This window comes from Acipenser ruthenus, chromosome 16 (assembly GCF_902713425.1).
Source record: "Acipenser ruthenus chromosome 16, fAciRut3.2 maternal haplotype, whole genome shotgun sequence".
Taxonomy (NCBI): domain Eukaryota; kingdom Metazoa; phylum Chordata; class Actinopteri; order Acipenseriformes; family Acipenseridae; genus Acipenser; species Acipenser ruthenus.
In genome coordinates, this window is record NC_081204.1 from 5,903,076 (window position 1) to 5,928,824 (window position 25,749).

At 35.6% G+C, this 25,749-nt stretch overlaps 1 protein-coding gene across 19 annotated transcripts in view; it reads right to left on the bottom strand.

The window, feature by feature from the left end:
* Nucleotides 1–25,749, bottom strand: part of LOC131697703 (calcium-dependent secretion activator 1) — a 101,504-nt gene that overhangs the window by 32,698 nt on the left and 43,057 nt on the right. For 5 of the 19 annotated variants that reach the window (XM_058988567.1, XM_058988569.1, XM_058988560.1 and 2 more), the window contains exons 7-18: nt 25,412–25,523; nt 23,030–23,169; nt 22,272–22,338; nt 19,667–19,775; nt 17,802–18,014; nt 11,394–11,530; nt 10,694–10,881; nt 9,960–10,130; nt 6,407–6,508; nt 4,354–4,417; nt 3,410–3,533; nt 175–192 (exon numbers count right to left, since the gene is read on the bottom strand). In XM_058988567.1, coding sequence (XP_058844550.1) covers nt 175–192; nt 3,410–3,533; nt 4,354–4,417; nt 6,407–6,508; nt 9,960–10,130; nt 10,694–10,881; nt 11,394–11,530; nt 17,802–18,014; nt 19,667–19,775; nt 22,272–22,338; nt 23,030–23,169; nt 25,412–25,523 — 1,445 coding nt within the window. Of the gene's footprint in view, nt 1–174; nt 193–1,031; nt 1,101–3,409; nt 3,534–4,353; nt 4,418–6,406; nt 6,509–9,959; nt 10,131–10,693; nt 10,882–11,393; nt 11,531–17,801; nt 18,015–19,666; nt 19,776–22,271; nt 22,339–23,029; nt 23,170–25,411; nt 25,524–25,749 lie in introns of all 19 variants that reach the window. The other 14 variants (XM_058988577.1, XM_058988578.1, XM_058988573.1 and 11 more) reach the window with 5 other exon arrangements.

Genomic DNA, 25,749 nt, shown 5'->3' on the forward strand with positions numbered 1-25,749 from the left:
AAACTAACCCTTTAAGTGTTTTTGCATCTCCAGGGAGGGAGAGCAATACTTAAGAGCCTTAAAAAAAAAAAACTTGCAGAAAACAATATATATATATATATATATATATATATATATATATATATATATATATATATATATAAACTAGGCTACAATGTATACATAATATTTCACCTGGATCCTTTTGATTCTCTACATGACAGAGAGAGCAAGGAGGAGAGAAAAGAGAGAAGGAAGAATAGATATGCAAGATTAATGAGAGAGTGAATCTGAATGCATGTCCTTACAGAAGGTGGCACCTTAGCTTAACCACTCCGTCACCACTTGCCAGCTGCCAACCTATAATATCAATGGATATCACCAATGTTCTCCAACAATGGGAGCACACTTCAATGTAAAGCCAAGCAATGAAAACACAGTTTTAGATTCCAAATACAGTAAAGCAAATGTTGTCATAGCAGCCTGAGAAAAAAAGGTTAAAGTATAATAAAAATAAATTTTAAAAAAACAAGGAAGACAAAAAAAGCTGTTTTTAATAAATCACAACACAAGACAAATTCATGATCTGTAATACAGATGTATATGTATATATCTATATATACAGTATATACACAGAACTCATTTTGTATTCCCATGTGCGGCTTTCTAATCCCTTTGGCTCCCAGTGTACAAGACTCGGTCATACTTTCTTTATTGTGTACCAGTGACAAGTGTTCCAAAAACTGAGGGATACATAGAAGCAAAGTAAAAATGCATTCAAATTCACAGACATAAACATTAATGCAAAAAGCTTACAGATATTTCATGTGTCTCACAAACAAATGGATCAGTTGGAATTCCTGATTAAGGTTGACAAGAACTGATTGGACTTCTCACACTTGATTTCACAGACAGAAGCAACAGACAAAAGGCAAAAAGAGACTTGAAGCAAGAAAAGTGATATCGGTGGGGGGGTTTTTTGGGACTCGTTGGATAAAATGCGAAACAGAAAGAGTGAAAGACAGGGTGGAAAGGATGAGGTAGGTACTCACGAATGGTTAAATCCATCACTTGAGAGGCCAAGCAGAAGACAGGATGCTCATACATTTCTCTCTTTTTCCCTATAAAAGAGGATTTGGGCATGCAAGAGGCTTAGGTCAGAGGTAAAGAGGTTAGAGGTCAGTTGTGTTAGGTCAGAAGGAGAACAGTTGTGGTGTTTTGGGGAAAGGAAACAAGGAAAAGCGAATCATGTCAGGGTTTATTTATTTTTTTGGTTTTGTTTTTTGACAGTTTGGATTAACCATTCAGCATGCCCATGTGTCACAAAGAAGCCTGTGACCAAGAGGAGTAAAAATCTCTATCAGATTTTAGCAAATATATTATGGCAAAAACATTATGGGTAAAGGAAGACAGAGTTTACTAGGTTAGGCTCCAAGATACTAAGGGTTGATGCCTTCAGTATCTTAAGCACCTACAGGTATTTCTTTATAGACATTGACTGAAATAGGTAACAAATAAGTCACATTAAGATGTTGAGTGTATACAGTGAATACATATACATGTGCTGTATATGTATACACGTATATAATATGTAGGATTGTTTTAGACAATAAGTGTTAAATAGGTAATTTCAGTGTCCGTTTTTAAGAACAATTTTGCAATTTAATGTGACGTCTATGCCTATAAAAGAAAACCTTGAACATGCAGCTGGTAGATGTTGGGTTGTCTACAAAAAAACAATCCCAGCATGCTTTGTAAATTGGCATCATAACCACTTTTTATAAAAGTGCATAAAAAAGTGACAAAGCCAATAAACAAGGAAAGAGGAAAAGCAGAAGAGAGCAGGTAGTGAGCAGGGATGGGGTACTTCTCTGAACTGGGAGCTGGAAAAAACCTTTGTTGCTTCAATGTATTCCCAGACCTAAGAGTCACTGTGTGAAAGAGGTCAGGTCGTCGTAAACCAGGAGGAATTGAGGCACAAAAGGGAATTAAGATCCACTATGAGCTCTTTATATTGGAATTGAATGCATTTTTACTTACACATCTCTAATATTGTGTATGTGGCCTACACCACTATTAAACTGATCTGAAACAAAAGGTACAGTTACATTAACAAACCTATACAGTCAACATACGTATACTGTACTTCAAAGACCCATTGCTGGCATGTGCTCACCATCATGTCTTCAAAACCCATTGTTACTTGAACAGTGTATTTGGAATTCCTAATTGTACCAGAAGTATATTTAAAATGCAATCACCTAAGAAGCTGTAGCAGTAATATACCTACATTGTTTTACACCCACTCTTCAGCTTGTCAAGTGTTGGTATCATTTAAGTGCCTAATTATCAGTATATGTCAAAAATTACAATGTAAAATTGCCAAGAAAGTTGTTTTCTTTCCCACTGGTACACAATTTTCACCTTTATCATTAGAATTCCCAGCTTTTCCACTGCTGGTAAAATCACAGGCTAATACATATATATACATACATTATATATTGTGAGTTTCATAGTCGTACACTGTAAGAGATGGTCTCAGAAATAAAAGCACCACAAATTCTGAACGATCCAGCTCAGTTTACAACATGAAATACCTGATTTGATTTAGTATAGCCTTGCTAGGACATTTTGAACTTTTTTTTCAGGTGGTATTAGAGACATGTATTGGATGCAGGAAGTTTTTTTTTAATCCTTAAGTACCTAGTGTTAAATATCTTTGTTTGAAAAAACTAAACAATTCAGTGATAATCAATAGTCTTGATTATCAATAGTCTATTTACCCTTTACTTCCCTGAGTATGCTCCCATACCTAGTAATGCCTATTTTCTCAATGTCAAATGTATTGGCCAGCAAAGGATTTAAGTGGGAAACTAAAAGCAGAATTGTTAATCCAATAGGTGGTGATGTTGTAAAGCACCAATATGTGGTTGTCCATTGGATGCACTTTTATAGTACCTTGCATTACATGTAATACAGTTTTCATAATTTCTTGCAGCTTAGTATTAGAAACTGTTCTAAACGCCTGTGGATAAATTAATTCAATGTGTACAATACAGTTTTTTTCACCCAAGTTCAAAATCCAAATTGGCCTATATTCTCCTATGGGCAAATCACAGCGAACTGCTCCATCCATAGTGAATGTGTTAAATGGGCAATTTGCCCACAGTAGAAAAGCAGGTGTCTTCTTCTCCACTTCTGCATTGGACCTGTATGGCTAACTTTACAAAAATCTAAACCAACCAATTCTACATCCTTACTTATGCACCTAAACATATCAGGAACATTTCTGGTACCATAACCACCTTGATAGTTACGATACGTAAATTCTATCTGGCACGATAAAAAAAAAGAAAAGTAAATTTTACTTTCCCAACATTATGCATTGCTATAAAGTGTTCTTGACATGTGAAAATGTAAATCTAGTTACCTTCGACTTTGGCATACTCAGACAGTCGAGTGTAGTTAACCAATGCAGCTTGCTCAAGACATTTGCGGATTACAGTCTTCACTTCCTCTTGTGGAACCGGGGTTACTATATCCTTCATTAGAACCTTTACAGCAAAACAAATGAATACCGTATTCCATCTGTATGGTCTCTTGTTCAAATAACAATTTCAACACAGGTGTTTTATTGAAATAAACATCAACAAGAGCATGCTAAAAGAACAAACACCAATATTAATTTGTCAGTTTTTAAATGAAATTGAAAATAACAAAATATTGTTTAGGTAGTCTTAACAAAAAAAAAAAAATGTTACAATTGAATTAAGCTGAAATGGAAATGATGTTAATGTACCAAAATCTTAAACAAATTGACAAATGAAGGCCAAGCTTTCATAAAGCGATGATACATGTAGGCACTCCTAAATGAATCACCTATTATTCAAATTGTTTTAGCACCCACGTTTTGTTTTCTTTTTAGAAAAATGGTGGTGTTTTTTGTTGGAAATACTTCTGGCAAGCCTTGCATTGAGGAGTTGCACTTCCTTGGTCCTTTCACCTGGAGTGAAATTGTCCCCAGAATACTGCTTCCCCCTAATTGACAGAAATTGCAGCCAATAACATGCTGTGACGCTGCTGGGGTGAACTGACTTAGGAAGTGCAATAGTAACAGACTGTCTGACAGTAAGACAAGGGAATTGTGTGTGGACCAAATTTCATGTTATAAAATAATGTTTGCTGTCACATGTGTTTCCTTTAAAACTGCAAATCGGACACCTACAGTATGTAGCGAATGGAAGTGTATGACAGGTAGGAAATGATTTTGTTAAGTCAGTCTGCCTACTTTTCTTTCTCAACAGTTTGTGTTAATTATAATTTACATCAGTTTACAGGAGTTGTTACACATAAGGCAATGGAGAGGCTGCATACCCTTTCTAGTAAAGACAATGTGGCTTTTAAAGCACCTTCAGGCCGACCAAACGGGAAGCAATACCTGTTTAAAAAAAATAAATAATAATCCCATTAAAATATGATGGAAACACTGAAGACATGAACTGACTGGGGTTCACAAAGTACATGGAGACATAGTTATATTGTGATGTTAGGCCTCTTGGAATGCATGTTATGAAAAGGGCTGTAACTGTACATTTGCTCCATTATTATTATTATTATTATTATTATTATTATTATTATTACCAATATATATATATATATATATATATATATATATACAGTGCCTTGCGAAAGTATTCGGCCCCCTTGAACTTTGCGACCTTTTGCCACATTTCAGGCTTCAAACATAAAGATATGAAACTGTAATTTTTTGTGAAGAATCAACAACAAGTGGGACACAATCATGAAGTGGAACGAAATTTATTGGATATTTCAAACTTTTTTAACAAATAAAAAACTGAAAAATTGGGCGTGCAAAATTATTCAGCCCCTTTACTTTCAGTGCAGCAAACTCTCTCCAGAAGTTCAGTGAGGATCTCTGAATGATCCAATGTTGACCTAAATGACTAATGATGATAAATAGAATCCACCTGTGTGTAATCAAGACTCCGTATAAATGCACCTGCACTGTGATAGTCTCAGAGGTCCGTTTAAAGCGCAGAGAGCATCATGAAGAACAAGAAACACACCAGGCAGGTCCGAGATACTGTTGTGGAGAAGTTTAAAGCCGGATTTGGATACAAAAAGATTTCCCAAGCTTTAAACATCCCAAGGAGCACTGTGCAAGCGATAATATTGAAATGGAAGGAGTATCAGACCACTGCAAATCTACCAAGACCTGGCCGTCCCTCTAAACTTTCAGCTCATACAAGGAGAAGACTGATCAGAGATGCAGCCAAGAGGCCCATGATCACTCTAGATGAACTGCAGAGATCTACAGCTGAGGTGGGAGACTCTGTCCATAGGACAACAATCAGTCGTATACTGCACAAATCTGGCCTTTATGGAAGAGTGGCAAGAAGAAAGCCATTTCTTAAAGATATCCATAAAAAGTGTCGTTTACAGTTTGCCATAAGCCACCTGGGAGACACACCAAACATGTGGAAGAAGGTGCTCTGGTCAGATGAAACCAAAATCGAACTTTTTGGCAACAATGCAAAACGTTATGTTTGGCGTAAAAGCAACACAGCTCATCACCCTGAACACACCATCCCCACTGTCAAACATGGTGGTGGCAGCATCATGGTTTGGGCCTGCTTTTCTTCAGCAGGGACAGGGAAGATGGTTAAAATTGATGGAAAGATGGATGGAGCCAAATACAGGACCATTCTGGAAGAAAACCTGATGGAGTCTGCAAAAGACCTGAGACTGGGACGGAGATTTGTCTTCCAACAAGACAATGATCCAAAACATAAAGCAAAATCTACAATGGAATGGTTCACAAATAAACATATCCAGGTGTTAGAATGGCCAAGTCAAAGTCCAGACCTGAATCCAATCGAGAATCTGTGGAAAGAACTGAAAACTGCTGTTCACAAATGCTCTCCATCCAACCTCACTGAGCTCGAGCTGTTTTGCAAGGAGGAATGGGCAAAAATTTCAGTCTCTCGATGTGCAAAACTGATAGAGACATACCCCAAGCGACTTACAGCTGTAATCGCAGCAAAAGGTGGCGCTACAAAGTATTAACTTAAGGGGGCTGAATAATTTTGCACACCCAATTTTTCAGTTTTTTATTTGTTAAAAAAGTTTGAAATATCCAATAAATTTCGTTCCACTTCATGATTGTGTCCCACTTGTTGTTGATTCTTCACAAAAAATTACAGTTTCATATCTTTATGTTTGAAGCCTGAAATGTGGCAAAAGGTCGCAAAGTTCAAGGGGGCCGAATACTTTCGCAAGGCACTGTATATATGTATATATATATATATATATATATATATATATATATATATATATATATATATAATGTGTGTAAAGTATGCATGTGAAGATACAGCCCCAGAGATCCAGCTATTGCAATACATACCTGAAATGTGTGATCTGATTTTCTAGAAGTAAACGCAATCTTTCTTTTATCTCTTCAAAACGTTCTTTCTCCTCGACTGTCACAGTTCCTATTCCATCAGGCCTGGGGGGAAATGAGATTCAAATAACAACACAATTTACAACCCAGCCAGTAACATTGTATTTTAACACAAGCTTAATTAGGGGGTGGGGTGGGGTGGGGTGGGGTGGGGTGGGTTCAGGTCTCCTTATCTTAAGGTACTGAATGGGTGATTTCTTGAGAAAATAAAGTTATATTACCAAAATATTTGGGAATTCATTTGGAGTTAATTTCAACCACATTTAACATAAATGTGAAGGATTTTGTCAAATCTGCTTACTAATTACTTCCAAACACATGTCTGTTTTACTACCAATAAACAAGCCCAATATGAAACCTAAAGGCTTTCTCAAGCCGTTCACCCCTATGGATTGCATTTGAGACAAAGTTTTGTAAAACGGAAGGTAAAGTGCAAATTGAAATCACAATATGTGTTTCCTCTATTCATTCAAACAGCACAAGAACAATACAAGATGTTCCTGCATATATTTACATCATCCTGAAATCCAAAATAAGAGGGTAGCGGGCCATCTTAATACATTCACGGAAGGAGCCAACAGTCCAGGCAAACATCATTACAAGTTTTGTCCATCAAAAGCAAAGTACAAGGCTTTTCGGTTTGCTGTGCAGTCTCTATGAGCACAGTGTCTGTTTCTGTGTTGTAAGACCCCTTTCAATTGAATAAACTGAACACTTACGTATAGGCCTCCTTCAGTGTGCAGCCTAAGCTGTGTAAATCCCCAGCACTAGAATAGTTTGGCAACACAAAAGCTCCAGTAAAGGATTACAAAACTTCTAATAAACCTCCTGTCAGGGGTTAATTGGCTGGCTTTATTTTTCTTTATTTACAGGCATCGATTCAAAACCCGAGAGCGCCAAAAAAATCGCAATTTATTCTGTAGTGTTTCAGTGACCTTTTAAGGAAGAAATGTCTTAAATTGATGAACTCCCTGACTGATGGCGTTCTTGGAAACTGAAAGAATCTGCAGATCAAAAAGGTAAAGAAGACGTATTGATGGCTATTGTTTGGCTCAATTAAAAACTGAAGAACTGTTGACCAATTGCTTTCTGCTAGTCCCTTGCAGTCTGGTAAAACTGCATGAAATCCTGACTTAAAAAATAAAGGAATACACTACTGGTAGGTAGTTGGGTTACTATTAGTAAACCTCAAATTTCTAAATGAACAAACCTTTCAGGTTACATTGTACAATGTTTATTTTATATTTAACATATATTAGGGAAATAAAGAGTATTTGGGAAAGAATTTTAATAGTTGGACTGGTTGGCTTGCTAACCACTAGCAGCTTATGACTGTATGCAATTGTAATTCATAAATAAAACCTAACACATAATTACTTTCTTATTAAATCCATTTGAAACTTCTGTTCATGACAGACTCTACAACCAACATGATTTAATTTCCTCTATTTGTATCTATATTTAACTAAATCTATAAATACGTATCTACAAGCACACTGAATAGCTCTGATGAATAAACTTTGCTGGAGTGCGACTGCATTCTACAGGTCAGCCGCAGCCATTTTTGGAGCAGTATGGATGTCTGGAAGGGCCTGCCAACTAAAACCCATCATGATCGACGCGACTTTCTTTTTCAAACAGCTGCAGACTATATTGTATCTGACATGAGGCGCATCTCTTGAATCTACCTTTCAGATTTGCAGCAAACCATTTTCTCACTGTCCTTCACAAAGATGACATTTTCAGGCAGTGTGATGAGAAAGATGTCATGTCGGTTGCTTTTCAAGTTATTGTCACAGTGGTTAGCACCAGTTCTGTCAACTTTACTCTCCTCACCATCACCCATCTTAAACCATGTCACAAATAATAATATTTACAAGGCTTTTTTGTCAAATTCTACATACATAGGTATGGCAAATATATCAGTTTCGTTGGAGATGGGAGGAGTTTGCAAATAAAAGGACAATTTTACATAAAAAGGTATCATTTTCACCTTCATCACAATAGCTTAGCTAGCAAAAATAAAAGCGTACTTCAAGTCAAATTAATATTTTTAAATTAACCCTTGAGTGTAAAGAACGTTTTTTTTAATTTCTTGCACTGTTTTGAAACCTCACTCAGAGCTGTTACTATTATTATGAATTTCATACATCCCTCTGCCAAGTTTCCACAGATTAAACTAAAAAGTGCTTCAGGGAAAACGTGACAGGCCTAAGTTTGTGGATAATAACATACAATACCTAGTTCCTAAAAAACAATAACACAATACTATTATGTGTATTAGTGAGAGTCACATTCATTTTAAAAACACACTAACACCTTTAAGAAAACAAAACAACACGACCCAAAAGCACATTGATAACACTAACACTTTATAACACTTGAGCTTTACGTTATTGAATGTGTAACGAGGGTCAGGGCTTGGCTAAACACGTATGTTTTACAGCGTCACTTTTAGTTTCAGTCACTGATCAGATAGCGAGCCCGCTAAGTACAGCAGGATCTCGGACAGTGGCTAGTTAGTTTCTTCTCCGTGATGGCCTGTCATTCTGTCAGTCCTGACCTCCAGGCTGTCCTGTACCATCTGAATCACATTCTCCCTGCACCCTCTCGCTGACTGCAAGCTACTGATGTATCACTGTCTGACCTGATGATAACACAACACAAGTAGACAACCCACCTCAACTCCATCACTGGAGCAGCAGATTGATAGCCACATGGTGCTCTGTCTTCATTTGACCTTCCTCATCAGAATAGAAGTGACTTCTTTGTTTAACAAGCGCCAACCATGTTTAACAGCTATGCTAGACCAACTTGTAACTAGCACACATGTGCAGTGAAAGTCATCTATTAAACGAGTCCCACTTCAAAGTACACAGATAACCTCAACTGCCATTTAAAATTAGATACAAAATAATTTATAAAACATAGCAATATGGATTTTCGTATCGCCCAAAACTGACTTTCAGATGTTAAATGCAGGTACATTGCATTATTTAATTTGGTTAAATAAAAGCATGATTAGAGATTCTATATAGTTTACTATCATAGATTTGTATCATATGTCAGTAGTCTGATGCAAGAGAAAATCCATTGGTTATTTATTTTTTTTAAATAATGAGAGGCTTGAAATTAAAAGACAATACACCGCTCGTCGTACACATTCATAAATGCGTGGAATTGCATGTAGATTTTAAAATATAGGTACTTACTATGTATGAATTAAATATTTGTTTCTAAGCTGCAACTGGGGATTTATCACTAGCCTTAAGCTTTACATGGAGATATTCTTGTTCTCTTTGTGTAGCAAAGGCATTTCACCTCATTAACTGTAGTGGAGTTAACATTTGTATTGTCCAAGAGTGAGCAGTATGTTATTTGCAGAAATATTACAGCACAGGTTGTTAGCTTTCTGAGCATCTGTTTTAATCAATGTGGCGGCTTCTTAATCCATGTTTGGGTTTCAGTAGAGACCATATTAAGAACTCTTTCTTACCTTTTCGGCTCAGGGGCTGGTTGAGATTTGGAATCCTTTCTTTTTTTAGAATCCTTTTTGAAATCCTTTTTTGAGTTAGCCTCAGGCTCAGGGACTGAGGGGTTTTGTGATTTGTCCCCCTCAGCCTCTGTGTTTTGTAGAAACCCACCAAGTAAATCTGGCATTTTCTGACTTTTGGTTATGCGTGGTGTGATTGTTAGTGACATTATGAGATAAGCATAAGAAAAGAAAAAATGTAAGAAACAGAAAAAAATAAAGGAAACAAAGGAAACTGGGAAATCATGAAAGAGACAACATAGAGAAAAATAAATTAAACATAACGAAAGAACAAAAGCAAGATTAAAAGTAAAGCAATAGGAAAAGGAGCGGCATGAAGTGGAGGTTGTATTGCAGCTAGTAATGAGTGACTAGTGCCACATTTTCAAATAACTATTCTTTAATGCTCTTTTATTTTTCTATATGATCTGAGCGTTCAACTGCTATTTCCATTCCCCCTATAGCAATCCCCAAAACACTAAAACATAATTTAATCCTTACCGTTTACCAACTATACTGTTTATATATATATATATATATTTTTATATATATATATATATATATATATATATATATATATATATATATATATAATTTCCAGCCCTAGGACACAAGAATACGTATCTTAGGAAACAGGAGTAACACATTTTTTCAAAGCAGAAGTCTTCCCTTTTTAATTCCAGATTGCAGTTAGTTACCTGTTGCCATGAACGTGTGAAGCACAGAAAGCAAAGCTGTAATGTAGCAGGGTTGGGTCGATCATTGCTCCATTTTCTGCTCGTTCAAGTAAATCATTGAGATAGCAGAGATGTCTATGACAGCCTCTGACTCCATTTCGGGCACAATACTCATCAAGAACAAACACCTGCCCTGGACTGAACCAGCCCTGTTTAAAAGAAAACAGATTCATTGCACTGTTTGTGTTATACATCAAATATCAACGTGCATGAATTACCAGCATAAGATGCTGTATATTTAGCTAACCTTCCTAGCTAAATATTACCACTGAAATTTACGTTAAAGAATTTGTGAGACACATGCATACAGTCTGTCAGAAATATTTGGTTTTTACCCTGGTATACAACACTTCAATCTGGTATGTACAATATGATTAAAAAAAAACAACAACAACAATTAGACAACTTTAACGTTAATTAAAAATAAATATAAAACAGCTACACGTCCACGTTTTTGAATGACTGTATACAACTAAATTGAAATGATATGATTATAACCACAAGCTAAATGATGCTTTAAAATGCTTTAAAAATAAGCAGCTGTACATATGCCTTATAACTATGAGAGATTGAACATGCCAGGTGTTTTAGCATTCACTCCCAGCCATAACCCCAGTACACAGTGGAGACAGTGAATCAGAACGGGGTTCTTTCTACTTGCCAGACAGGAGTAGGAGTCATTAAGCCTGTGGTCCAAAGTAAGTCTCTGTACCATCTCGAAAAGTGAAGCGTGGTCAAAGTTACAAGGATTAGCTGAGATAAATTCATCCATTCCATGCTTTTGAGCTCTGTCTGCATCTGTTTGGTCATTGTACATAGAAAACAACAGGATTTAGAGAAATAAAATTAATTCAGAAGTGTGCCTCACCTATAACAGTGCTTTTTATTCTACTCTTCTGCAAAGTACATACTGTAGTGTTAAACTTTCATTGTCAACTTGCATCAAAACAGAGCAAATAAACTTAGCTAAAATACAATTTGGCAATTTTTAATGACGTACAACCAACATGTTCTTTCAGTCATGCATGTATTATTTGGTTTAAGTAAACAAAGATGTGTGTATATCTTCATTATTTCTATAAACACTGGTGAGTTATTATAAAAGATGAAATACAATGCATTCTCTTTAACATTAATACAATAGATTCTGCCATTCTATATTGGTGAATTTCATTCATTGTTTGCCTAACAAATCATGAATCGTGTGCTAAAAAAAAATTCTTAAATCGGCTAAGCAAGGTTACTTAAAATATTTTTTTATTTTTTTAAAAAAGGCCGAATTTGTAATTACACAGAATTTGTATAGTACAGTAGTAAAAAAAATAATAACTTTCCAAAAATTCAAAAGGATGTTTACTGTAACTGTTGGTTTACATAATTAGTTGGAGTTGGTTGAGAAAATAGTTAGACATAGTGCCTGTTCTGCTAATCATCTCAAAAGACGAACAGAATTGACACAGCAAGGGTTACAGTCTGCCATTTACTATGAATTAAGGGCCTGAGTGCATTCACACTTCTCATTTCAAAGGGAGGCCTGTAGGCACTACCTCCAAAGGCCTAACTAATTAATCTCAACCTGTGTAGCTAACATACACTAAGTCTACCAGTGAAACAAAATGCCCAATACAATCTGGGAGTGGTCAAGTGGTTGCCCCCTGGGGTGCTGCTTTGTTCGTTAAGGGGTAACTAAATTGAAAGACACATTTTCACTTTCCATTACATTAAGTGAGCTTCCCATTACATGAAGTCCCTGCAAATCCTGAACAAATAAAGCTGATTTATAATCCCTGCTCTGCATTCCACATCCTTTTCTATTGCTTTTCTACACCGGACAAGTAGACTATGTTGGCACCTGTCTTATTAAGTAACTATAAAGGCCTTTTGTGCAAAAACCTGTCTAAATAGCGTTTATTGACACTTTACACTTGCAATTAACTACAAACCCTGGACTATGTTGTTATTGATCAATTGTGTAATCTTTAAATATATTTATAGACTCTAAAAAAAAAAAAAACATCTTTGGAAAACATTTGTTTAGTATTTACTCTGTCCTAATAATTGATTTCCTCCATGACACTTTAAACATCCTATAATAGCTACACTGTAGGATGCTCTTCCATTGTCCTTAAATGTTAATAATAAAAAAAAATGAAAACAAAAAACTGATTAGTGTGGTTTTGAACATACAATATATACATATACAAATCACTTAGAAAGGAAATGTTTTATTAAAACAAAACATACTTTGTTTTAACAAAATAATAATCCATATACATTATTATCACACCATTTGTACTGTTAGTTTTCATGTTATTTCATGTGGAAATTAGAATGAAATGATGGCATTTTGATTTGTTACTTTTTTCCCCATTGAAAGCTCTGTAGTAACCTGCCCAGCTGTCCAAAGGTAAATGATTAGAATATCCCAAACCGTTTGTAATGATATGATGCAGTTGAAAAAAATCTGAAAAAATAGGTGACTTTCTATCTGGTTAAATGTGTGCTTGTCATATCTGCTTGACATTAAAAGAATGAAGATGGGTTTTGGACAGTAACAGACAATGACACTAGTCAACCTCATCTAGAGAAAGCAAGAAATGAAATGACAATGATTGATGGCAGCTATTCATTTATAGATACTTGCTAGAAGACTCTTGACTTGAACATTGAGGCTATTCTACACATTTTTTATTTATTACTCTTTTTTTTTTTAAGGATTGGTCCTCCTCTTCCTGTTATTACCAAACCCCCCCCCCCCCCCCCCCCCCCCCAAACCCTCAACAACATCAGGGGAGTGATTGGTTGGGGCCTGGACCCCCTAAACCATGATGCCCGCTCTGCTGAGCTCAGTCTGCTACAGGAAGGGCAAGGTGGCATGATAGGTTTCCCTTTCTCAGACAGAAAACTAACAACAAAGCGTGCTTTGCCTGTGTTGTAGGACAGTGTTTGCAGAAAAGCTTGAGATTTGATTCTGGCTCTTCTGCAGACTTTAAGAAATTGATTTTAAATTAAGGGTAGCTTTATATACACAGTATAAGTGTTTATATACAGTTCAAGCAAATTACTGAATGCCTTTTTTTACTTACTAATAGTTACATGAATTATACTGTATATCACTGTAGATAATGTTTTTGTCACTATAAGGACATTGTACTTTATACATGTATTAGGGCATATGATGATTAAGTAATATAGTTTGGGTCAAACAACTACTGGCCAGAAAATGTATTCTTACATAGAATATTTACAAACAATATATTTTTTTTTATGAATAAAACACTTATCATTAAGCCTTGCTCAGCGTTTAGAATGATTTAGAAATACAGTTACAATTAAAATATAGTAAAGTCACATGCGCTTTTTCAGATTACATATATGGTGATTTACAGTGTACTTTGAAATTGCATGCAAACTGTAATTTTTGTTGAATCGCTATACTGAATGTATTACATTCCTTTCAATGTAGCGTTTGCAAGTTGACAATACTAAAATATGTTGCAGTATATTTATGGTTTTCTAAAAAAAAACACTTAAGCATACCACTACTGAAATACTCTAATAGGATAGCAATGCATTTTGGTGCAAATACATGGGGATTATGTGAAGAGGTAAACCAGAGTGGCTTCATTTTCCAAAGAAATGGGGAAAATCCTGTATTTCCACCAATGAATGTAGTACATCACACTTTTAGTTTCCTAATCAGGCATCCAACACCAAACAAAAAAGAAAATAATAATATCCTGCCTGAGGGTGGCAAAATAGTTCTGCCTGCTATCCAAAGGTACATCTATAGGAAAACAGGAGTATTTTATGTTAAGGAGAGATGGCATCACCAGCTCCTTCTCATTAGCATTCAGAATACTCCAAATACATATTTGCCAACTCTTGTAAACTTTCAGCTCCCTTAAGTAAAGCATTCATAGATTTATCCAGCTACGTTTAAAGATTTGCAAACTGGTTTTGAGTTTCTCAGGTTTAGGTCTGCAAACACAGTTCAGGTCAGGCTAAATAAAACCGGTGTTTAATACTAAAACAAAACCATTGGATTGTTCTTAAGCGCGCTGCAATGTTTACATGCACTTTTTATTTTTTATTTCCTTACTCTTTCATATTATTTCAAAGTTCAGAGACCAGAGACCAGAGCTATATTAATGCAGCAATCTGCTTCAGGGGATGCAATATAAACTTGGCACTCCTGTTGCACTACATTAAAATAACCATTAAAAAAAAACAACAATAACATAAAAGGTATAACTTACAAATATATGCTGACATGTATGGGGATTATTTTTATTATATATACATTTTTGGAACATAAAGAACATTTACTTTTTAAATCCATAAAATCAATGAGGTTCGGTTTCAAGGCTGATAATGTGATAATTTGTTACCCTTTTGTTAAAGTGCTCTGTGTCAACTGAACTAGCCGTGGATTTGAAAAATAAAATCTCTATGGTAACCATGCAGGTGCTTTAAGCACGCACATTACTGTTGAAAAAAAAAAAGATAAAATTTCATGGTGCAAAATGATCTGTTTGCCAGAACTAAACAGTCAATTATGTGGATTCCACAGAACAAAGGTTTTATTTACACTATTATTGTGTTGTTAATTAATATTTACCCGTCTGAATGAAGACTAGGAACTGGTAATAATGAGCTTTACCAGGAGGAGCATTTGACACCAATAGAAATGTAGAGAGAAGGCAATTATGCAAACCAAAAAAAATAAAAGAAAGAAAATCGCATGCATCCTAACTGGCATGAATGGAATCGTATACAATATTTCAAACCTAAACTGAGGAAATTAACAGAAAGAATTATCTACAAATTCTAATCATGAGATATCTGAGAAGAGAAAAGGGCACATTGCATGTGTCAGATAATCCAGGTTGATTATCTGAGCAGTGCCAGTTACAGGGAAGCACTTACCCTTGAGTCCAGCTAGAAGTTAGCAGGGTAAGAAGGAACAAACCAGAATAACATAAAGACTAGCAACAAGGCTCAGGAAAGCAGACAGGAACCCTAACCTAGCAGCTAACGTACTAGAGAGGGTACAAGTCAAACATGAAAAAGAAAACACAACTTAAAACACAACCTCAGCCTTCCGGAACATTCTTACACTGAACACTGTGCTGCAGACGATTTGTTCTGGGTCTGTTTCTTTTACAGTACATACTAAAATGTATTAGTATTATTAGTATTGTTATTACTCAAGAAAAAAATAAAATAAAAACAAGGCTTACTGTAAAATATTTGGGCCTTAAATAAATGGGAAGTGAGAGAAAATATTGATACTGGCAGAAACACTTACCTGAAGCCAAATATCATTGTGTAATAAAACCTTGCACACTACTAAAGCTTATTGTTTTATTATTATTATTATTATTATTATTATTATTATTATTATTATTATTATTATTATTATTATTATTATTATTATTAGTCGTAGTAGTAGTAGTATTGTAATCTTCTTCTTATCATCATCATCATTAAGACTTCATTAAGTTACTGTTATCAAAGGTTGAGACAAATGACTTGATGTTTACAGGGAACCTGCACATAGAAATGTTGCAAACCTTTATAAAAATGTATTTGCAACACTGCCAAAAATCTTTAGCCCCTTACTTCTGCATTATAATAGTTCTGTTTTAAGGGCAAATCTCAGTACTTCTTAGATACTGTTTAGATCATTCAAATAAACCCTGTTTTGCATTTCCGACTGTAAATAGAGATCTCAGTTAAAATAAAACAACAACAATGTATTTTCACAAATCTTCTGCAGCAAAGTTCTTAGTGGTGAATCTCCTTTTCTGGCCAATGTCACTCAAAATGACCAAGTTAAAGAAATATAAATGAGTTTTGTTAAGTTAGTAAACTTTGAATGACATTAGCTGGACTAGGGAATAAAGTTATTTTTATTACAAAATTGAAAATGTTCATATATTATTAAGACAAAGAAATAAATGAACAAACAACATACAGATAAATATGTTAACATTCTGCATAATAGTTTATCCTTTGACTGTTACTTAAATAACCTACAATTCATATACTTCATATAAAAAATAGACACTGGAATTTAGTAAAGTCACTTACTAATTTGTCCATGATTGAATCTGGTATTCTAAAATGTAAATCACATAGCAGAAAGCTTGTAAACAATCAAAGGATTTTCCCTATTAACTGAACCTCATTTTACCTAGGAGTTCACAGATATTATTGTTTTCAATTTCAACAAACCATATGTGGAAAATGGATGTTATTATGAAAAGTATATTTTCTCTACAACCCATTTATTCTAAACAAAAGGTGCAGGCATTAGGTAAGTAACAAATACAATTAAGCTACATTAAATGACGGTATAAAACTCCAATATTGATAGGATGCACACCAAAAGACATTCAGTTCTTATGAATAGCAGGATCTATTTTTGTAGGCTTTTAATATTATACACAATGGATCACTCCCCTCAAAAATTCAGATGCCATATACAATTTTATAAAAGTCAAGTACAGTAATTCCTTGCAATGCACTAATAATAAACATTGAAGTCTTTTGACCATTTTCATACAACACCATGAATGACTTATACAAATGTAAGATGATTAAATACAAGAGCTGCATTGCATAAACACTCTTACCTTCTCTTGGATATCAGTACAGTACGCATCTTACAGGTGCAATGTTTAATAGCAACATATCGCATAGCGTTCCTCCACTATTTGCAATACAATGTTATTGTGCATGAATAATTGAGCTCTGAATAGGACATTACCTTAAGCTATCTTAGTATTACATTTATTAAGTCCTTAAAGATTGTGTATTTGTATATTCATTTCAGCTGTGATAATTATAAAACTACATAATGTGATGTGTTTATTTTCCCTAACTCCAAGTTTATTTGGATACAAATTCTGAAAAGAAAAGAATATGTAGGCAGGTCAACTATGTAACAACTTCAAAATGTCAGAACTGTCTATACAGTATTTCATTGTGAAATGAAAAAGGCTGCCTAATGGTACACTACACTGTGACATGTAAAAGGCTGAAGCAATATTATGTTACTTACAAAACTGGGAAATGGGGGCATCCATTTGGGGCGCATTTCCTCCCTTGGCATTAAGTTTCTGGACCTGGGTGGGGGGCACAGGCTTGTGGGACTGGCCAGTGGCTCGGTACATAGCTTGGACCCATAGAATACGGTCCTGTTCATCATCACTGGCAAAGATCACAGTGTCTCCTTCTTTCACTGCGTTGAAGAAAGTTCTGCCACCCTCCAACCCTAAAAACAAAAAGGGAGTTGTAAACTTATTTAGAGTTGGAATGATGTTGGCAGAATTTGCATGTTTATGGGTAGTGGCTGGTTTCAAGGTTTGTAATACACAAATTACACATTGGATGTAGTTAGGTGGATGCAGCCCCATCTCACTATTAATCCCAAGTACTTGTAGAATGTAATTGGCTCGCACGTTACTCACTATATCATAAATGGTAGGCTTTCATTTGTCATACACGCGTTAGCTCCAAATCCATCCAACCAACATTACATCCTTGCCACTGCCGATATCAATATCCTTTTCCAGAAAGAATTTCAACAATTAGAATCACTAATGCAGTTATTTCCAAAGGCAAGACAACTGAGAGGGCATGGAAAAATATGGGGCAGACAAATATTGTGAGTGTGAGAAGGATATTAAAGGGAAAGTCAGATTTTTCAGACAATTCCTTGAGTTTACATATCAATAATACATTTTTATATTATTGTCTTTCCTCCCTTCCACACATGCATATATTTATCTGCAGCACAATGTGATGGCTCCGGCACAACAGCGACTCCGAGCAAGCCTAAACAGCCTTGGGTAATTTTTCCCTCAGGTGGCTATAAGCTCAGAAGACAAACAATCCCTTCGGTTTCTTAAGTTTTACATTATTTTGTCTTCATTTCGCTGGGGGATTGTGGTTGTTCTACTCTCATCATTCCACTATATATACAGTTTAGAGCTCTGCTGTCCACAAGGAATCTAGATTCCAGGGTGTTAGAGAGACTTTGGGACAGAACTAGAGGAATATGGCTTATAGGTTGAAGTGCTTGGGTTAGTTTGTGTTTTTTGTTATTTTCTCTGTTCCTTACTACATAACATTCAATGTCATTTGGGTGAACTAATCCAATGATTCAAGTGTGCTGAAACATATGGGGTCATTTCTTGATCTATTAAAGCAGGCTGTTTGGAATTTTTAAATGCTGAAGAAGTCATGAAATCTAAGCGTTTTATGCCCACCTCGAGCTGAAAGATTGTATTTATGTTACTCAAATCACATTGATTTCTTACCATTACCTACAGTACAGTACTCCACACTGACTAACACACTGAAAACGTTTGTACAATAAACAACTCTTTTACTAGGCGCTCGCATGGGTTGCTGTTCTAGCTTTTATATTCCTGCAGTGCAAAATCAACATCCGCTCAAACATCAAACACATATTTTATACCCTGCAGTTTCTATAGATTTATATTTAGTTGAAGTTACTTGAGAGAAGAGATTTGCAAATAAATATGTGCATTGTGTCCAAAATCATTGTTTCAATGTTTTTTCCAAGCAAATATGTTTAAAAAAATTCAAATCCGTGGTCAAACTATATGATCAAACTTCAGGAGGCAGTGTGGTCCAGTGGTTAAAGAAAAGGACATGTAACCAGGAGGTCCCTTAATCTCCTTCTTTCGGGTGAGATGTTGTTGGAAGTGATTCTGCTGATGCATACTTCACACACCTCTAGTCTCTGTAAGTAGCCTTGGATAAAGGCGTCTGTTAATAAACAAATAATAATAATAATAAGAGACCATGAGTAACACTGATGCACCAGTGATTTTCAGAGGTTTCAGAATTGTTTTCACATGCTGTGTTGAGGTTTTTGAGGTAAACCTGCTGCATTACCTGGCTGTGGGTCAGTGTAATCCACGGTGTATCCATCAAGCTGCAGCAGTTCCTGTGGCTCTGCCTTCTTCTCCCTGTAACTGCACATAGCAAAGGTATACTGACTAACCTAAAACAGAACACAAGAGAAACCATGTCACCACACAATCATTTCATAGGCAGCACATATTCTTGAACAAGAATAATCTACGTCTAACATCACAAAGACCTTACAGATGTTAATATGGTAAGAGGGGGTTTTCAAGGCACTATAGGGGTCTGCACACTATACGATATGCTATAGCCAGGACTGTCCGAGTGGCTTGTACTGATGTTTCACCAGCTCTGTCATTCAGCCCAGACGAGTCCAAGAGTGACACTCTGTCACAAACAATGTGAGCTGGATTGCTAGGTGCCAGTCATATTAAGGCAATTTTGAAATCCCAGTGATCAGTGCAATCGTCACCTCTTCTGCAAGTGGCAGCTCTCACTCCTGTGAGTTTGCTTCTGTGTGACATGATAAATTCAATGTCATGTTCTTGATGCAAGCTTTCCCAGCTGCAGGGCGAGAGCCGGGCTCGCCAGCTCTCAAGCGCCTTCGGGACGTCATCAGGCCACATCAAGGCCCCCAAATTGTATTCAGCGTTAAAGTTTGGGATTGTCAAGGACTAAAATGCTGTTATAATAAAGCACAGGATTCTACATCCCACAGGCTAGTGACCTACTGTCAAACTGACAGTTAAAGGATTTTAAATGACTTTGCTTTGATTATACCACATGCTCTGCTCTTTTAAATAACCTTGTTATTTTTTCAATATTGCATATACTTCTGCTAATGGTATTAAAAAGAGAAACCCAATAGATTTCATACACTTGCTTACATGTATTTATATACCTGTGTTGTTACGTTTCCATCGATTAAATGGAAATTGTATTGAAAAAATAGTACTTGTTTTTTTTAATGTTTTTCTGTACTGGGGTAGTGGTGTGTTTTTTTTTTGTAACCTCTCTGTTCTAATTAGTTCCCGCTTTGCATAACCAGATTGTGGCTGCATTTTAGTCAGTACTCTGGTGACACACTGTGGTGATATGGTATAACTGCACATCGAATTTTGTTTTCAAGCCATTGAAATGCTTTGGGCTGGTTTGTTGAGATAGGGCTTCACAATTTTAGGCCATATTAATAAACTACCTGGATTAACTTTTGTCACCCACCCAGGGCACTACACATGGATTTTGGTTAGAACTGGGTAAAGCATTATGACATGAATTTGTGAGAAAAATTCCTGAAATTACATGATGTCACAAATGTTGGCCGCTTATGACAAGGGGTTTTTGGTAAGACATCTGGTAATATAGAGGTGGGACAAAGGTTAAATGAAGTGCCCCATGGGGCAACAGAACAGAGATTCTAAAAAGGCAACATTAAAAGTATAGAATATCTTCAAACTGTAAATCTATAGCCAGAAATTGATATATTAGGTTAGACAACTTGAAAATCATTAATACCTTTTTAATTTGTGTTGAATTTTATTTTACCACAATGCTAAAATGGACCTTTCTGACAGCAACACCAACAAAACACTTTCTGTCTCATGATCCACCTTATCACCAGAAGGGGGACCCCGCACATCCCAGCAACATCAGAGGGGATGTGCCACAGTACTTATAGTGCAACGCAACTCAACATTCACAGTTTGTGTTTTATTCATACCTGTTAAACAACCTACTGTACTGGCCTGGTAGTCAAGTATTTGGTCAGCTTAGGAATTGTTCAGTGAAATACACGGTAATATATATATATATATATATATATATATATATAATATATATATATATATAATATATTTATCAAAGCACTATCAAGCTCTGCACTTCGATAACTTGGATAAATTTATAGAAAATATATAAACCAGCTGAGCAAATACTTTTCTATCTAACTGTTAGATCCATTAAAACATTCTATAAATGGAGCAAAATAATATAAAAATAAATAGAGGTACAATAATAAAAGAAAGAAAGAAAGAAAGAAAGAAATACAACTGTACATGATGGTAAATACTTACACGAGACTGTACATGGTATAAAGAGAAGATGCAGAGAAAGAAGAAATAAATAAACAAACAAAAGGTGTGAAAGAAACAGTTGCTTGCATTAAACTGGCAACTGTCACTAATTGCATGTAACTAGAAAGATTGATGGGAATGAGCACTCTGAAGCTAGCTAACCACCCAGCACTGTTGAGCTAAGCACTGTCATTTACCTAGAAGCCGGCACAGAGATTACCCTATAGAGCAACTGGAAACTTGGTTGCTGTATCCACAATTATCTGGACTGCAGAAGACTTTTATTAAATATGAGAAGACAAAAAGTTTACCAACTTCCTATACATTTTTTTTTTTTTTTACTTATTTTGTACAATTAGATTTAACACACATTTTTTGCTAAGCAAAAATATTAATAATATCGGTGTTTAAATTAATGAAATACTTTAGGACATGCTGAAAGCTTGGATTAAAAGCATGGTTGTAATAAAGACCTGGACTGGAGGATGTTGCCAAGCCCTGTCTCAGAGATTCATACAATAGCCTGCGTTACTATAATAGATGGGTTGAATCTCACATACCTGCACCAGGACAAAGAATCTTTTCTTCCATCTCTTCCAAACATTTTTACCAATTGCCCAAAGGTACCTGAAAAACATAATGCTCTATTAACATATTTATTTAAAAGTAATTTAACTGCCTGCTTATACATTATGTGGAGTTTAAAATAAGCTTAACCTTTCTTGTCTAATTTAATCAAGTGTTAACAATCTTGATAGGTTATCAAGTCTCTAAAAAATTCCATTTGTTTCCCAGTCAAATCAATTTGTATTTATTACTCAGCTTATTCAGCTGTTCAATACCATCTCTAGTATTAGATGTTCTGCAATCCCTGATCCTCTACCTTTTTACCTGTAAGAATTACAACAAAATCAGATACTGTAGCTATGTTCTGATTGTAAATGTTAAATAAATGCATATCGCTCAGTTCACGCCAATTCCAGTGGCTCTTCAGAAATGCCAATATTATTTTCTCCTTATAAAATGTAGCTGCCCCCTGCTGATAAAACTGATAATTACCACTTCTAATTGATCTTTCCTTCTGTATTTATTTTAATGGGAGCTAATGTTCAGCCAGCTGCAACTAGAGTATATTGATAAACTCACTGGAGGGCAGCAAGTGTGACTGGCTGCTGGCCTGATCCAACTGTACTAGACTCGAGCTACTGTTAGAGCCCTCTTGTGGATTGATTCCAGTAGCATTATCTGTGCTGTTTCATCTCAATGCCACATGCCTTACTGACTCTTTGCTCTGTTACATTACTCTGTAGAAACGTACCCACAATGCTTCATATTCTGAGGCTTATCCATTCGAACAGCCAGTTTGATTTTCAGGTCGTGATCGGGGCAGTTTTTGGAAACTGTCATTTTGTGCAATTCTGATTGCTTAGGGCTGTTTGGCGTTGGATGCAAGACGACCTGGACAAAGTGTACAATTTACATAACAGTCATTACAAAAATACACATATATATATAATTTATCAGTATACTGGTTCAAGCGCTTTCATAAATGTGTTATGGTTTACTGCATCCCAGGCAGACTGACACTCTTTATAATTAATAAGGTATATTCTAATACAGAATGAAACAGTTGTCATATTTCAGTAGCTTTCTATTACAACATAAATCTACTCCCATGCTCGACTAGAAAACAAATCATGAACAAATCCCTCCCCTCGTGTCTTTTGTCCCCATTCTGGATATAAACTGAAGATATGATTGGAAGATATTATACAGGTACATATAGTATATACAGTGTATTGTATGTGCTTTTATGGAACATATTCCAAATACAATGTGTATTAAACAAGAGTGTACATTTAATATGAGTCATGCATGTTAAATCAATATTCCCAATCCATGTATGCTTCTGCACACGGACACATGTTTGTCATGGCAATCGAATGTCTGGGACTGAGCTCTATCACACCCCTTGTGTGCATCTGAGTTGTTTGTCACTCTTCAATCATAGTGTTGTTAAATTATTATATACTCATAATAGTATTTAACAACCAATAACCAGTATTGAACTCTTTTACAAATTGATATTTTTTTTAAACCTTGCATTGGCAATGCAAATATCTATTTCAAAACAATAAATAAAAATAAAAATGAAATAAGCTGTACATTACTTCACATAAAAACCTTTAAAGTTCACCTTGAAAGCTTCTTAACATGCTGCACTCATCTTTAAGTCTAAGAGCTTTGATAGCGAGTGCTGCCAGTGTCGTAAAGATTTAAAACCCATATTCACTGCCGAGTTCAGTTAATGGGGGGGTATTTTTTATAGGGTACACTGCTTAATGAATTCTGTGATGCTTAAAAGCTTGCAAGGTCATCATGTTTCAAATACATATCTTGTCACGCCATTAGGATATCTTAAAGAGACAGTATCACGTCTATATAAGATAACAACACCTATAAGACGTACTGGACCTTGTTGTGTTGTTTCCTATCTTTCCAGAGCACTTGAAATTACTTTCAGTAGTTTTTCAGCATTATGAACTGCTTCAAGCAACCCTGATCTATCTTGAAGCTTGGTGGTATGTTTACATTTCTGACTGCAGTTATGTAATTAGTGTCTTCATTCTTTCCGGTAAGGTAGTCGCAGTAGATGTGCCTATTATTCTCACTCGAGAGTTTGCCAGTGCTAAACTACAGACAGTAGCTGATCAGGCTGATAGGATACAGTCTCCCTGGTGTCAGGGGCAGCAGTGTCATATGGGATGAAGGAACTCAATGGCCTCTTGCTTTCATTTTTGTAATAAAGACACCATTAAAATGTGATTTTTAATGTCTGTAAAATGCTTACTGCAACAGTAATTGTATACAGTAAATTAAATACCGCTGTGGTAGCTTCATACTACATTACATCTATCATGGCATATGACAGAGATTGCTGCAAAAGAAATCTGAAATGTAAAAACTTTTTCATGATATACTCAGAAACACAATTTTATTAATATTAAAACAGGCTTCCATTTTCAAAATCTATTACACAGGAAGAAGAGATTAGGCAACACTATATTTGTAATAGTAGTCAACACTATGCCAACACTTGTAATATTTTAAAAGGCCAGACTCCATTTGTCAAAGAAAATCTATTCAGTACTAAATCTTGTAGATGGCTTTGATGTTGCCAGACATCTGAGAGCCTGCAGTATGACTCAGTATTGGCAGGCAGACAAGTCAGTTTTCACATCCCCTTTATCAGGAAAAGTTAGTTCAAACTCCGCCAGGTGTTTAAATTCCCTGGTACAGCATCAATACAATACAATAGAAGTAATCATTCCAGCTACCCTTAATTGTAGGTAAGACAGCATTTCACATTGTGCTTGCAGGGCTTTTGAATTTTAAGGTACCACAACCTGGAATAAATGGAAGAACTTACCATATTATTACGGTCTTAATTCTATATATAAAAGGTATATTTTAATGTGATTGGGCAATGGACTGTTTTTAAAAAAAATGAATGTATGCGATGTGCTCAAGAGCTATTTATTTACAGGTGTATCCATCAGTTCCTAAAACTCGTTGAGCTAGTTACACAAAAAATATGAATGTTATAAAAACTTGTTTTTTCCTTTTTCTAAAAAGTAAATGCTTGACGGGTGCGTCTGGGCCCACTGTTGAAGAAATCAATTAGAAAAGAGGGTCCTACCCTTCCCAGTTCCTTGTCCTCCAAAGCGAGTACTCCAGTGCTCTCTGTGAACAGCTTCACCTTCACAGCGGGCAGCGGGTGTGTGCTGGTAAAGTCACCTTGAGTTCCCCAGCTGAAAGACAAGCATGGAACAGTGTTAGAAGCACTTAAAAAAAAAAAATAGCGCTAATTGTAACTGGAGTCCCATTACAGTACTGACTGCCTCCTACACAGTAGGGAATAAACTAAATAAACCAGGTTACACCTTTTATACATTCAGGATTTTATATTGACAGTAACCTAACACTACATATTTATTTTAACAAATACAGCAATATGGCAGTGTCTTTTTCCATGGC